Source organism: Marmota flaviventris, chromosome 9 (assembly GCF_047511675.1).
Source record: "Marmota flaviventris isolate mMarFla1 chromosome 9, mMarFla1.hap1, whole genome shotgun sequence".
Lineage (NCBI taxonomy): Eukaryota > Metazoa > Chordata > Mammalia > Rodentia > Sciuridae > Marmota > Marmota flaviventris.
The window spans coordinates 47,266,330-47,281,374 of record NC_092506.1 but is presented as its reverse complement, the minus strand read 5'-3'; the positions used below and the strand labels follow the sequence as shown (position 1 = coordinate 47,281,374).

The following is a 15,045-nucleotide window of genomic DNA, read 5'->3' as shown; positions in this document are numbered from 1 at the left end:
ATCTATATCTCATCTATTCTACCTTGGAGATATAATATGATAAATTTAAGTTCAATCAAAGAAACAGACTTTAGTCTTGCCTATTTTACCTTCCCCCTTTTCCCTACTTAAAGAAAATAAATCTTCTAGTGGATCTAATTTTACAATGTTGATTGCCTTCCAAACTAAAATTAGTCAAGAAATGTTTCATTTATCTTCCAATCCCATACTTCTCACCTACTTCTCCAAAGCACTGGCTGTATCTGCAAAATCATCTCAAAAAGAAAAATGTCTCTTCCATAAGTTACTGAATTAAGTCCCTGAGACAGTAAACATACAGCAAGAATTAAATTATGTGTTCTCAGTAGTAAATAGTTTTACTATTTAAATAGTAGATACAGTTTAAATAGTATCTTATTTTTTTATTAAGGAAGAAAAATTTCCTCATGTACCACTTAAAATATTTTTTATTAACTTTCAAAAGTTAAGCAATGAAAAACAGGGTTTAAAACTTCTAATCTAATAAAATATATTAAGTTTTTGGTTTCTTCTGGATTCTAAAACAAACGGAATATTTTTGCTTTATACTAGATAATTAATTTCACTTATTATGATTTCTGTTTTGATGGTTAGAGATGGAAGTCAACTTGGGAAATCTGGCTCTAGTACACTACATTTATATGATATGTTGCTTCTACTTTTAGAGAAAAATGCAGTCTGATTGAACAATACTGAGGAGCTTTACTTGTCCTTTGATATTAATATATAGGGACATAAGTGAGAAGAGCTTCATATAAATCAAGACTAACCATTAAAAATGATAAGTACCTGATTTTCCTTACTGAAGACATATTCACCATATGATCTCATTCACATAGATATATTTGCTTAATTAAATTTTTAAATATTAACATACTTTCCTTGATCATATCTATTCTAATATTACCAAGTTCATCATCTTAAATTCAGGTATTCAGAGAATAAGATAAACAAACCACACCCCATAAAAAATATCAAATATCTTTTAACAAGTTGACCTAATAATTGGACATAAACTAAAATCACAAAACAGTTTCAAAGTTTTCCCAGTTACTAGTATAATAGTAACATATATCTGGTGATTGTTTCATGACATGAGCACAAATAACTCTAAAGCCATATATTTTGAGCTTTCCCTAAAACACCTACATAAAATTAGGACATACTAGAAGACCCACTTGTAGCAATAACCAGATTTTAAAGCTCACCATTCTTTGCTGAGATGACAGAACGCTGTCCCAGTCAGCATCTTGTTGAATGGTATTGACAAGTGTTGGTAGCTCCTCAGAATGAGGTTTGTTGTGCATTATGGGGTGCAGAGGCAGATGGGAGGCCACATGTTGATCACTGCCCTCTTCCTTTTCCCTTGAGGTCAAATCCTGGGTCATGGCTTCCTCTCCATCAGCTGCACAGGCAAATGGAGAGGTGGCTTGCTTGGAAGACATTCTTCTATAGAAAAAGGAAAATGCCATGAATTCAAAAGGATTTTCAACAACAAAAGAATGAACTGTTCCTTGTATTTGACTAATTCAGAAGAAATAAAGTTCTTTAATTTTAGAGATAGTTAAAGTCTACTCTAAACCACTGATTAAAAAAAAAAAAAAAAAAACTTTGGACTTATATGTCCCACTTTCCCCCTGTGGTTTTAATTCTGCACACCTCTTCCCAGAAATTTGTGCATATTTCTCTCTTATCCAATCCATAAATGAAATTCTTACAGAATATGTCTTCACAATGTATGGTATATATGTGTATATATTTTTCCTCCCAGTTTTCCCAACTACACTACAAGCTTTTTGAGAGTAATTAGGTTGATGGTTAGCAATGAAAAGAATGAATGAATGGAATGACAAATGAGTTGGTTTGCAGGAAGATTTGAGAGCAAAAACATCCAATTTTTCCCATGGCTTATGTAAGAACAAAAGAAGTTTATGTACAAAAGTATAATCAAAACAAATAACCCATGATGAAGTCCTAAGCAAATCTGGTCCTTACTTTTTAGTTTTCACCTTTCATTGTGAGTACCAGACTAACACTATTTTACATGGTGCTGCTCTGAAGCTTTCTAAAGACCTTGAAGATCTGTTGATTGTTGTAAGTTATCTTGTAAGTGACTTATTTATTGAGTGGCTTATAATGTTAGATTAGTCTTTAGGCAGTTTTATAGCATTTGAATTAGGTATCTGAAATAAATATACCACTGTTTTATGTTAGAAAGTACATATAAGATTCAAAGCATTTCTTGTGAAAATAGTAAAATGCCTACAATGCAAAATATTTTAAAACCTCCAAAAATAATATTGAACATTCACTTGTGTATCCACAAGTAAACATTGATTATATTCTGCATGACATGGTCTCCAATCTGTGTTTTCATGTGCAATCAGATAATCATGGCCATTAAAAAGAAGTTCAAAATAGTAGAATATCATTTTATGAAAATGAATTTCCTAGCAAAATGGGTAGTAATAAAACCACCAAAAGTTTTAATTTAAGAAAACATTTTTTTCTAAAACTTTATGTTGTTCTTGGTTTATTGTATCTCTAGCTCTAAAACTGCTGTGTAATGAAAGGAATGAAATCTCCACCTTAATTGCTCTTTAACATTAATTGATTTCATACCATTTTTTTAAAAATGCACAAATCAGTTAACATAGGAAACCACATGAGCATTTTTCAAATTAGCAAATCATTAACTTGCTAGTACTGTTTCTACAGACAAATAAATACTGATTAAAGGGTCTAGAAATCTGAGATTAACAGTTAAATTTACAAATCTGTCACATGCTTTCATGAATATTGCAGTGAAGGAAATATCAAGTGCAAAGAAAAATAATTAAGTTAATTCCAATTTAAACAGTAGTTTTTATGTAGCAGCCCATGTTTCACATAGGATTTAACAGCTAATGTTAAATTTCTCACAATTAATGAGGGGGCTCAGATTTAGTATCCTACAGTGAAAAAAAATTAATATAAGATCAGCTAATCTAATTATGCATAGTTCTAAATAAAAGTATTACAGGCTTTTGAAGTGCTTTGAAACATATTAAAATGCTGATACCTACTTAAAATAATCAGTCTACAAATAATAAAATTTCATCTATTAGACTTGATATTAGAAACTAAAATGGGGGAAGAATGCAGAAGAATGCCTATATTTTCTTTGAAGGTAAAGAAATTAAATGTTCTAAAGAATGCTATATCAAAGAATCAGATGCTTGAATGATTTCTATCAGTACCAACAAATGGACATACACAAAAAATGATAACCAAAGAATGTTTACTTAGTATACAAAAATTACTATATGGCTTACTTTATTGGCCCCATAAACACTATCGTAAAACCAGGCAAAAATTATAACTGATCTCTAAGTTTATCAAGAGCTTGCCACAAACAAAAGTGTTTTCATAGTTCAGATAATGACAGCTGATAATGTAATTATTCACATTAAAAACAAAAGAATAAATTTACTGCTGCTTTTTAAAACCATTAAATACAATTGAAAGTCATAATCCAAAACTCAGAGTAACTTTAGCTCCCCCAATAAACATCCTCTTATTATAAAGAGAATTGGCTCTTTCCAATAGCAATATCTTTGATTGTTGCTTTAGCATAAATTAATCATGACACAAACCCAAAATGAAAATAGTCTCTTAAGAATAATTTCAACTATAAACTGCACTAGTGAACAATAGCCCACAATCCTAATTAAACACAACCATGCAGCTGTAAAAATAGCCTAAATCTGTCCAAAGCTATGAGTTGAGTTTAAAGGCTGGTTTTTTAGAGTGTTTTCTTAAGGAAGGCTGGGTCCTCAGTCTTAATCAGCCAATAAATTATTTCCTGCAATTACATTAAATAGAAAATTATCTTCAAATGGGGAGTGTTAATTGAAAATCAAAATTCAGAGGGAAGTTTAGAAATTACACGCTGAATACAATTAGTGAGGAAAGGCTTCACCTCTCCTTCATCAACAGTCTTCTGGTGATTCCTCCAGTGACCATCCAGGAAAGCTACCTATTTATAGCATCACACAATTTGTATTTTATTTTGCACCTACAAATACAAATGTGTATCAAGGTTACAAATAAAAGACAGGCTGCCAAAAAAAGTCATATTAAATGTAACTGTTCATCCTCAGTTCACACCATTTTAAGAGGAAAAGGAGAAGAGGGAGGAAAAACAACAATGGTTAACAACCAATGGAAGCATACTCAACTTTGAAATCTCTCCTTTTAGCAAAGGAATTAATGTGTTTTGTCCCTCATTTTATTTAATTTCATGTGTTTTAGTTTATTATAATTCTGAAATATGTTAACAGAGAAAGATTTTTGTTCTTTTGGAAAGTATCTCTGTTTGATAAAATTGTTGGGCCTTTTTCAGGTTTGTTTTTATTTGGGGTTTTGATGTTGAGGCATTTTGTTCCTGATGATGGTTTTGTTTGGTTTTGTTTTTAAGTAAATGTGCACAAATTATTTTTAATACATAGCTTATTTAAATAAACCTTAGATTTGCTGATTATTAGATTCAATTTACTGATTTTATATGCAATTGTTTATTTTGTAATCCTTCAATTTATTGATTATATCCTCATTCATTTTCTTTCTTTAGCTTTCCCTTGTTAAACATTTTACTAGACCAACTGAACTGTATTCTAGAAATTGCAATTCACTTGACTTTTGGTAATACCTATACTACAACCTCTGTACTACAGCTACTCTCCATTAAAAACTCACAAATCAAATATACCTTGTTAATCAATGTTTTAAACATCATGCGGAATGCTTACACTTATTTTAATGCTCACATCAGTAATTTTACATTACAAAATCTTTCACCTCTCCTCCAATGTTTTAGAATAGCACCTTTGCCTAGCTGCTACCATATACAACTAATCAGCAAAAGAAAATAAAAATCTATGCGCAAATGGTCAATTTCTATGTGACTTTACTTTGTTTTATTTTTGCACTATTATAACTTAAAAAATCATTCAAATGAATTGTTTTTTTAATTTGTATTAAAAAAAATCTTCCTAGTTATACCCCCTGAAAACAGGGGTTTATAATGGAAGTGCTGACACAACCCTAACTAAAGCAGCGCAAATGTTGCCGCTATAATACACAAAATCAAGTTCTATTATTCTAAACTATCCTCGCTCATGGGATTTTTCTTTACTGTGCTCCCAGCCAAACTGCTGAAGCATGAAAAATTTAAATGCAATCAAATGCGCCCAATTCTACTTTACTAGAACAAGTGTCTACAGTGGTACAATCTTAAAAGGAGATGCAACAGATTTGTTTGGTGTTTTTTTTAACTGTTTATTTATAATACAGTGCATTGGAGATAAAATAAAAGAGGAAATTACACTCACATGGTACCAGTGTATTGACTACACAGAGTACATTATAATCAGAGAGAAAAACTACATTGTCAACTTATCACATTGGTTAAACAAGATGGTTTTCTGGGGCATAGCTATTATCAAGTAAAATCTCCCAAGAGAATTAAATATCTTTGGGACATATAAAACTGAATTCCCCTCATATGTTCCCCAATTTTGAAATGTCTCTGACCAACAGATCAAGTGAATTCCCAGGATACCAGGCCAGTGGGAAGAACTTCGAGCTTAGGACATTAGAAAATGAGATTGTTGGAGATAAAGCCTCCAATAATTGATATTGGGAAATCAGTAGGAATGCTTCTAAAAAGGTCATAATTATTCTACCCAAAACCTCCAGTATAAAATCTTAATGTTTAACCATTACAAACTGACTCAGACAATAAACTTACTTTCTGTTCTTAAACAATAAATTAGAATTAGTTGGCCCAAGATGTTATAAAACCATCAGGATTTCAAATACCTATATAAAAAGTCCTCTGTTTCATAAAATTATATTTCCTGGAACCTTTCTGATATGATATCGTTATTTTTAAAGTTATTTTTTTAAGTTAGGATTATATTTAAACAAATTTAAACTTTTAAATGTTTTTATAAGGCATGTCACTCAAAATTACATTTTTAAAATTATTGCTTGGAAAGAAACCATCTCTCAAAACTATTATTTGGTACTGTCCAAAAGAGCCATTGAATTCACTGAATTTTATTTATTTTTAAAACATTTTTATTACTTTTATGAGTATTATCAAATGGCCTTCACTTTTTAGGAGTGTTACATTTATTCAAAAGATTTCTGTTTTTTAACATAAAGCAACATTTTAATAGTTGGTTTACTTACAGAAAAAATAAAAAGTTCAGGCCAACATTCACATTTATTTTTGCAGCTCAGCCCTAGGCTACCAAGGGTAGACTTATTTCAGTCAGAATATTCACTGTTAATTTAATGTTGCACTTGATCTGATTCTGAGAAATAAACAACTAATTTTCCAAAAATATAACAGTGCCTCTCATTTTAAGGAGCATGAGTAACAGATATGTTCTGCTGCCAAAGTGCACAATACCCAGGAACCTTTACAAAGGATGCCAATCCACCCAGCCTAGAGCAAAGAATGATTTTAAAATCGTCTTCCTGTACACTAATTCCCACGTTTAGGGATCTTGGAAAGGAGTTACAAGGAGAACTCTGATTTTAGACATCAAAATGAAGACATTCCTTTTAAAACCTTGCCTGCTTTATTCTGGTAAAGCCCAAGAGCTGTTAATGATTCTTCGTATTGTTTTGCACAGCACTACCACCTCCTCTTCTCCATTCTGTCTCCAAACACTCCTGGGCTTTTGCCAGGTTTTTCTTTTCCATCTGTTTAATAAGCAATTGAGAAAATTCACGGGAAAGTAGGTAACTGATTTCAGAGCTCCTTGGAAAGTTATAAGCTTAATTTCTAGAGTTTGTAGCAGCTCTTTCAGAATGCATATGGTAGCACACAAAGACAATACATGTTAGAAAAAAAAAACTCATTGACTTGAGTTAGCTGTCAAATCAACAGAGATGAGGCAAATCAAATACACTTGAAGCACATGAAGAATGTCTATAAAGGGGCTTATCTGAGTGGAATTTGACTTTACTAAGGCTTCTGAATTTTCACACCAAAACTCCAGAATTGTCTCCAAGAACTCTCTGAGGTTCTCACAAAACAAGGACTACCTGGAATAGATTCTTCTCAAGTCATCAAAGTTTGTATTTCTGGAGTTTATATTTAGCTGACAATATTGCTGTCACTTTATATAGCTTAAGACTGTTCTTTGGACTAGAGCTCATATGTCTTGGAATGCTTTGACTCATGAATTGTTTCTACTGATAATGTTACATCACGTAACCATCTCTGTCTAATTGGTTAGTATCTGCTGGAAGAGACAGGCAAGCAGTGTAAGGAATGGCTTGCTGACTGACTGCCTATGGAAAACCTATAATTATTACATTTGTCCCTGAGTATCCAGTTTCTTCCTGGGATCAAAACAACTTGACTTCATGTAACCTCTATCCTTTTTCTTGATCGCAATACTATTGAGTTTTCTGACAGTTTGTCTACCAGTAGCTTTGCGGGTTTTTGCTTTGGAAAGCCAGGACCAGAGTATATAAATAAAATCAGTGGCTGAACAATAAGAGTAAAACCAAACAATCACTATTATAAATACATACAAATTTGTAGGATTTTAATCAGCTCAATGACTTTATAGCTCAACTGAAAGACCTCTATTTTACTTGGGTGAAAGAAAGTTCTCTAAAATAATTGCATAATGAATTTACTCTTCACTTTGAATCTTCTATTCACACGAAATGAGAATCATAATTTTTAAAGTGAATAACAGAAATTCCTTTGTCAGTCTAAAAACAATCCACTAATATGGAAGCCCAATTATAAGATATTTTATCTAATTATTAATGAAAAAAAAAAAAAAAACAGAAACCAGAACAGTAACTTCTAAAGAGAAAGCAAGGGAAGCTGTCACCATATATTTTTCAATTCTTACCTCTATTTTCCTCCTTGTTTAATATTGCCAGGGGGAAAAATGAGAAAAATGAAAACTGGTACTATAGAGACTGTTTCAAAATATTAAAGTTTACACATAGTAACACTGAACAAAATTATGAAAAAATCTAATCTCTGAGGTTCTCCTTCAGCCACATAAAGCTATCTAGCATTTCCTCTCTTTCATGTAATTAAATAAGAGATAAATTTCAGATTCCTATCAAAGAAGGACAAGAAGAGGAAGAGCAGGAGGGAGGGATAGCAAAGAGAAGGAGGAGGGGAGAAGAAAAAGGGGAGGAGGGAAACAACCAAGGCTTTGCAGTTCATTTTCAGTTTGTCTACTTAATGAAAACCTCATTGTACAGCCCTGAAAACCATTTCCAGCAGGCAAAGTATTTCTGATTCAGCAGAGGTTACACAAGCATCAAAGCAGTTAAATATAGGTGCCAAGCCGCATTGCCAGGAGCTCTTAGTACTGTGAGTTAGTGTTACCTGACAGCTTAGTGAATATAAAATTACTTGTTTCTCCAATTGAAGACAATCAAATTGTCACCTTCCATTGTAATAATGCACAACTAGTGATCAGCAAAGTGCAAACATAATTACCATGAAGAAAACAAAAAATCAAATCTAAATCTCTCTGCAGAGTAAACACATCTATCTGGCTTCCCCAAAAAAGGAATGCATTTTAATACTGAGTGTTATGATGCAATCTTTATGTTATTTAACAATAAGACTTATTAGTCTTACATCAAATAAAAATGAAAAACAAGAAAGACCAATTCATGAAAAATGAATATAAATATTAGAGCACTATAACTTTCTAGACATACTACAAAGGCCTCCAAATTAAACACTACCATGTGGATCTATAATGCTGTGCATATTAGCAGCATGTCCATCATAAAAACCTTGCTTCCAGAGGTTTCTTTCTAGCTTAGAAGCCTTTCTGGAAGTTGAGATAGACAGAATGCAACTTCAAAAGCTTTTTTGTCTCCATTTTTCCTTGAGAGAAAAAAAATTATGCTGTATTTTTGTTTTCTAAACTGGCCTCTATTCACCTCACAATATTGATTTACTACTCTATCCAAATTTATAAAATAATGAATGATAGGATACATAACCACAACTATTTCTGAGACATTCAGTATCTGTAAGTCTTGCCCAAATTTGGTGATCAAATTGGCTTATTATCATAGTTATCTCAGTAACCCAAAGCTAGGTTAGTAGCAAAGCACTGAAAATTTGACATGGCTTTCCCATTTTCCTAGATTACTAGTGTCCAAATAAAAACAAATACCATTAATATCATTATTCTCCAAAAAAACTGCATCTTAAAAACTCTCATAAAAATAATTTTATATTTAACCCAAAATTTAAAATGTTCAAATTTACATCAGTCCTTCAAATGTGGCAAAAACTCCCATTTTCAAAGTACTCCCCACTTAAAGGATTTTTTCTTTCATCAATTATGTCCCTCTTTTCATCAGAAAGGTACATTACATAACTAATACCTAATATTCCATTTTATGTGATACTGCTAAATAATGCCATGTATAATCATCTAACCCCAACTAAAATAATTGGGGAGAGGAGAAGGAAGCACTGCCAGGATGAAAGTAGAATGAATTAGAGAGCATCATCTGCAGACATAGGATTACCTGAGCTTGAATCTGAGAATATAAAATTCAGACATTGACAATCTGATATCTATTTCTTTAGAAGGATTGCTTTCATCCTATATAAATCTGAACAGGCAATTCAAACTTGCATTGCATTCCTCCTTCTCCATTTCTCCATTTTATTAGGGAAGGATAAAAAGATGAAGAGGAGGAGGAGGAGGAGGAGGAGGAGGAGGAGGAGGAGGAGGAGGAGGAGGAGGGAGGAAATGAACACTTTAGGTAGACTTGGTGGCTAAATCAGAAACAGAATCAGAATAAGAAGAAATAGGAGAAAGGGAAGTTCAATCCCTCATTGCAAGTTATATTGTGATTTGAGATCAATTTCATATCCTTTAAGTGTTTGGATGTGAAAAATCCAAACACTTGATTTTGAAAAATCCAAACAATTGATTTAAGAAAACAACTTTTTCCTTAATCTTACAAATTTCAAGAAATATAAACTTTTTTCCCAAGAGACCTTACTTATAAGCTTATACAATAAAAACCTCCTAACAAAGGGGATGCAATCAGTATTTTTTTAACTTCAATGATAAGAAACTTAAGCCCTGAAATTATACTCCTACAGAGTATTTCTTGCAATATAGTAATAACAAAGAGTATCAACAAGAGGAAGAAAGGAACCTCTTATCAAAGAAAGTCTCTGAAAGACCCTGGGAATAAATGCTGGTGATGATTTTATCATAACCTTATGGTAAACGGAAGAAAAAGAATCATTTAAAGATTGTGTCGGATTTTTTTTAAAAGTTTATTCTACATGATCCATGAGGGCAGGAATCATGTCTGTCTTATTCATTACAGGATATCCAGTGCCCAGCACAGTGCACAACACTTAATAAACAATCAATAATATTGGGAAAAAAGAGGGAGGGAAAAGAAGACAGGGAAAGATAATATTATTATTTTTAATTAAAGTGCATAGATTATCACAGAAAATACCACTCACACATCAATGCTGCTAACCTAAACACTACTCTTTATCTATACTCCTTTTATCAAACATCTCATTACATAACATCTAAATTATATGATTATTTTATCTACATCCTCAATACTGAACTCTCTCATCTCCCCGAAACACAACAGTCCTCAAAAATGACTCAAGGCATTTATACCAAGGCTTCCTCTGCAATGTCATATGAAACAAACTTAAAACTACATTCATTATTGTTTTCCTCGACACCTTCTCTCATTCATTCACACCCAGAACAGTATTATTCTCACCATCATCCAGCTTCAGAACACAAACACTACACCCTTCTCTTTTTCATCCTTGCTCCTCATTGCCAGCCTATCATTAAGCTCCATCAGTTCCTCCTTAATAGTTTCTCAGGCTCATCTTTCTTAACATACTCATACTCAATCTTAGTACAAAGCATTATTACACCTCATACCTAAACTACTACAGCAGATTTTAAATCAGTTTATCTCAATTGAACATCTCCACTCCAAATCCATCCTGGAAGTAGAAATTCCCTTTGTCAAAGTACTGTCCTGGTCACAACCCAACCGTGGCTCTCCCCTGATGAAAGAATAAAGTCCAAACTCCTGACATTCAAAGCCCTCCATCCAGATCCAACCAATCTTTCCAAATTTACTTTATAGAAGCATACACTCTGACCTTCTACTGTACTTCTACTGTACTTCTACTGTAGTGATATACTCAAACTGACCTATTGCTGCTTCTCAGCCTGTTCTTCCTTTCTTCCACCATTTCCTCACCTTCCTTTCCTATGTAGGCTCTCTTATCACTGTGTTTCTTCCACTCTTTCTTCACCTTCCTTTCTTTTTTAAAATATTTTTTTAGTTGTAGATGAACACACAGTATCTTTGTTTTTATATGGTGCTGAGGATCAAACCCAGTGCCTCACACGTTGGAGGCAAATGCTTTACCACTGAGTTATAGCCCTAGGCCTCACCTTCCTTTCTTATCACTAGCTAACTACCTGGGATTATTCTACATAACTATGATTCATCCTTTTTCTAATCCCATTTAGGTAGTACTCTGAGAAATTATTTTTATATCATATATTTAATACTCAATGCTAATACACAAAATAATCTTTTAAAGTGTATGATGTAATTTTAATTTAAAATAATCCCAGCCAGATTATAAACTTTTCAAGGATGAAAACAAAACTCTATACTTCTTTGTATTCCCACAGTAGCTAACACAATGTTTTGTGCAAAGAAAACACTCAGTAAATATTGCCTAGTTATTTAAACATTATTAGATGAGTAAGTAGAAATAAATTAAGGGTATTACACTTAACCAGAAAAAAGTACCCATGAAAGACAATATAAAGTAAAAGCTTCTAAACCTCTGTGTCTCCTCTTCCCACATTTCCTGGCCCATTAAATTCATTCATATTTTAAATGTACTACATTTTAAACATCAAAAAATTCATGAATAAATGCTGTCAAAAACATTAAAAATATAAACAGCTGAACAGATGGACAGATGGATGGATGGATGAATGTTGGTGAACTGGTTGGAAAGATACACAGTTTTCTCTAGATGTTTAGAAAGTATCAGCCTAAGCACTGCTACATATATATCTAGCAATTAGATGTCATTATCCCTGTTTATTGTTAAAGGAAACTAAGGAAAAAACTGTTTATTAAAAAATAAAAAGTTGCCTAAGGTCATACCTAGTAAATACAGAAGGCAGAATTTGAATTCCAGTGGTTTAACCCCAAAGCAGATGGTATTAGACTCACATGCTTCTGAAATCTAAACTAAGTAAATTTTTAGCTATTTTTAATTAACATCTGAAGCACTTTACCCTTCTTGTATAATTTTATTCTGAATATTCCAATTATATATTCTTAGATACTCATTCATTCAGAACTAGTTATCTTTAATTTTTCCTTTATTTCCACTTGTAGAGTTGGAGACATCTAATTATCAGGTAACAACCCGAGAAAGGAAGGAGAGAGAGAAAAGAATGTGGATCAGGTAATACTCTAATCAACTCATATGACCCATTCTAGGATATCTGACAGCAAAATGGTTGAGGAAGTAGTTAAAGCTACTGGCCCTTAAGACTTAGAGGTTCACTATGGTTTTTATACAGTAAATTTTTTTGTTGGGTATTAAATATAGATGCATTCTCCAGCATGTTGTGTTTTATTCTAATTAGCCTAGATGATCAACATTTAACTATATCCTTAAACAGAAAATGGTGAAATAAAACAAACATGTCACTGTCCATTCATTTCAAGGCCTAGAGAAGTATGAGATCCAAATATGACCTTCCAGCTCTGGCAAGAGAAGCCGTATCAGACACATCACACACAATTAGAGCTGCTTTGCTACAAAAGTAGGTATTAAGGACAGCCTTAAGGGAAAACAAGATAAGGAACTTTAACAATATGTATTTAACCCACTATACATCTAGAATGTTTCAGGGAATGCAGAGTAATTTATATATGCTCTTAAAATCTACCATGTAACATTTCATATACCCTAACTTCCCGGAGAAATAAATAGAAGAGCCTCATATACAAGAACATGAATTTTTATAAATTGTAATTGTCTATAAAAACTAAAGAAAGGTTTTTGCCACCAACCCAAATTTCCCCTACACACACACACACACACACACACACACACACACACACACACTAAGCAATCTTGTTTAGGGAATAACTAAAGTTCTGTTATCTTGAATTTTTTTCTATGCTTCCTCCACCACTCCCTCCCTTCCTTATAGCTATTTGCTTTAAATTTCTCACTTGCATTTGCTGGTAACATATTATCATAAACAGCTCCAGGAGAACATGAGAATCCAATTGTTTCCATGAATCATTGCACAGAATTGTTTCAGTTATCATTATAAAAGACAAGTATGACTACCCACTGTCTTGCATACTAAAAGATTCTTTACCAAGTATCTATTTGCACACCTATCAAGTTACAGAATGTCTAGTTTTCCCAAGCTATGGTGTTTGTTATGAGAAAAAAAAAATCTGCATTATTTATCCACTGGTATTCTTCTTCTCATATAAGCACTTTCTCACAATTTCCCAAAATTGAGAGTCCTCTAAAAAATGTACACATAATTATTATGCCTAATATATTATATATTTAGATTTCTTCAAAGATAAATTTTTATTTGCATCAACTGTGCCTTGAGCTGGAAAACTGCTACTAATCTTATAACAGAATCTAATGACAGAAAGAAAAGTGTGATGGAACGGTTTGGAGTAGGGATTTAAATATCAGTCTACTCATTTACTAAGTCTGTGAGCTTGAGAAGTGGCTTAACTTATTGAACCTCCATGTCCCCATCCATAAAATTAGAGACAATGCATCTACCTTGATGAGTCACTTCAAAGATTAAATTATGTATGTGCAAGTACCCAGTATTTGGTAGGCATGTAGCAAATGTCTTTAATGAAAAACATGAAACTCCTTTAAATAAAACCTCACATAAAAATAATTTCACACAAACAAAAATAAAAATATTTCAAAACAGGGGATTAGCAAGGATGGTGGAATGTGATAGACATCATTATCCAAAGTACATGTATGAAAACACGAATTGGTGTCAATATACTTTATACACAACCAGAGATATGAAAAATTGTGCTGTATGTGTAATAAGAATTATAATTCATTCTGCTGTCGTTTATTTTTTTAAAAAAATCAATTAAAATATTTCAAGAAAGAAATTCTGAATTTTTACCAATCACAAAGTTCCAAGGAATAGAAGTTTTTCAATTCCAATAGACCCATGATCCAATGCTTATGGACCAATGATTAGAACCATGCCAAACAGGATAAAACCATAAGATAAAAACGTGTATGGTACTAGTTCTAAAAAGAGGTAGAGATGAGAGAGAATCACTCTTCACACAGGAAAGCCTAGAACATACAGAATCTGCTGATGAGAACTGTGTTTCAAAGGATAACAGAGTCCTGGACTCTAGATATCCTTCCAGACCTCCTGTTATTAACCTCTTCTCTTGATTTTCAACCAAAACAGTCCAAGAATTTGGAGACTGTAGCCCATTTGCTCAGAAATAATTTTTAAACAAAAGCAGCATTTCTGTATACTAAAATAGATATCAGTTCTTAAATTAGTTCGACAGTAAATAAAATGTCTAAGCTACCATATCCTAAGAAATGCATGAATACCTTTCAAAGCTTGATTGTTTGCTTTTCCATGACACAATAGTGATCCCAGTCTCCACACTAAATGTTCTAAAATGTTACTTGTTTCACACCATTTTTCATTTATAACTTAGGTTTATAATCATATTTCTAATAGTATGCTAAAGAATCACAATATCCTCAAGTAGAGATTGAAATTTCAGTTTTCCTCTCACCACAATTTACTTTAAAAAAAATCAACTTGAGAAGTTATAGATATACTAGCCTGTTTGATATTTTAGTACATTCATTATCACAAAATA

At 32.4% G+C, this 15,045-nt stretch overlaps 1 protein-coding gene across 6 annotated transcripts in view; it reads right to left on the bottom strand.

Annotated features, from left to right (window-relative positions):
• Positions 1 to 15,045, bottom strand: part of Sox6 (SRY-box transcription factor 6) — a 577,529-nt gene that overhangs the window by 332,531 nt on the left and 229,953 nt on the right. For all 6 annotated transcript variants that reach the window (XM_071616371.1, XM_071616370.1, XM_071616368.1 and 3 more), the window contains one exon: positions 1,227 to 1,467. In XM_071616371.1, coding sequence (XP_071472472.1) covers positions 1,227 to 1,463 — 237 coding nt within the window. In that variant the 5' untranslated portion in view covers positions 1,464 to 1,467. The remainder of the gene's footprint in view (positions 1 to 1,226; positions 1,468 to 15,045) is intronic.